General features: G+C 44.0%; 1 protein-coding gene across 1 annotated transcript; it reads right to left on the reverse strand.

The window, feature by feature from the left end:
* Nucleotides 1-551: 551 nt before the first annotated feature.
* SARC_14977 (hypothetical protein) lies at nucleotides 552-803 on the reverse strand (the record flags this gene model as incomplete). Its single annotated transcript, XM_014290892.1, has 1 exon — nucleotides 552-803. A coding segment is annotated over one exon (252 nt), but the record flags the coding sequence as incomplete, so codon positions are not given.
* Nucleotides 804-1,087: the final 284 nt, after the last annotated feature.

A 1,087-nucleotide genomic window follows, 5' to 3' on the forward strand; every position in this document is an offset into this window, starting at 1 on the left:
TCTGTACTTTGACCACTACAACCATATAGCCTTATTCCTATACACTTTCCACCAGATCACCGGAACCTATTCGGATATCCACTACCTCACCCATCCCCCAGCATCTTGATGTAAGCCGTCGCCAACAACAGTACCAGGGACTGGCGGTGTCTTGCCATGTACCGAGTGTACTGCCTTATGTTTTTCTTCGGCGGTATTCGAGTTACAGATCTCTATGTGTGAGAGGTATTTGGGCTGCTGTGATCGACAAGAACAACAGACGGAACTAGTTAGATCGCGAATCGTAGGTGAGTCTATGTAATGGAAACAGAGGGGATGGGGCCAAAGCAAAGAAGTGTAAGTGATACGACAATGTAAATCCTGACAACCCAAGAATAAGGCCCGATATCCAATTGGGTTGAACCCGAATACCATAAAAAACAAAGCAGTGCAAGTGATATGGCACTGTAAATCCTGATAACACAAGAATAAGGCCCATTTCCCAATTGGTTTGAACCCAAATACCACAAAAACACAAACGCTATGAGTAAGTATATGTTGTGCTTACCTACTGGGCGGATTGACTTCAAACGCATCGTGGTCATCCTCACACAACTCATGCGCCGCAGTGGTCCGGACAACGTGCTTCTCCTGTGCATTTGCAGTGGCATTGATCAGGTCTGTGCTGGTCGGATTGAAGCTAGACTCATTCCCATCGGTGGCTGCGGGTGTAATTTTGGGTTTCTTTGCGTGCGCGGTGGCGGTTGAGGCGATGGTTAGCTCAACCTCGTGGCGTTTATACCTACCTCGCCAGGCCAGTGTCCCTGTTAGAAATCCATGAATACGGGTTTTAAAAAGAATAGATCCATTAATAATAACCAAGTCAGTAAGAGCTGCATTAAGCATTAACAGGATGAACAACTGCTAAGACGAGATTCAATATCTTGACAATGTGCTTATTGAATGAGTACATTAAGATCAGCCCGAGCACAAAATCTTTGTAAAAATGTTGAATTGAAGAAAAAGCAAACAACTTACAATCAGACTATGCAAAGAAGACCAGCCCAGGTTACGATATGTATACACACACATATATATTGATATATAT

Source organism: Sphaeroforma arctica, assembly GCF_001186125.1.
Source record: "Sphaeroforma arctica JP610 unplaced genomic scaffold supercont1.5408, whole genome shotgun sequence".
Lineage (NCBI taxonomy): Eukaryota > Ichthyosporea > Ichthyophonida > Sphaeroforma > Sphaeroforma arctica.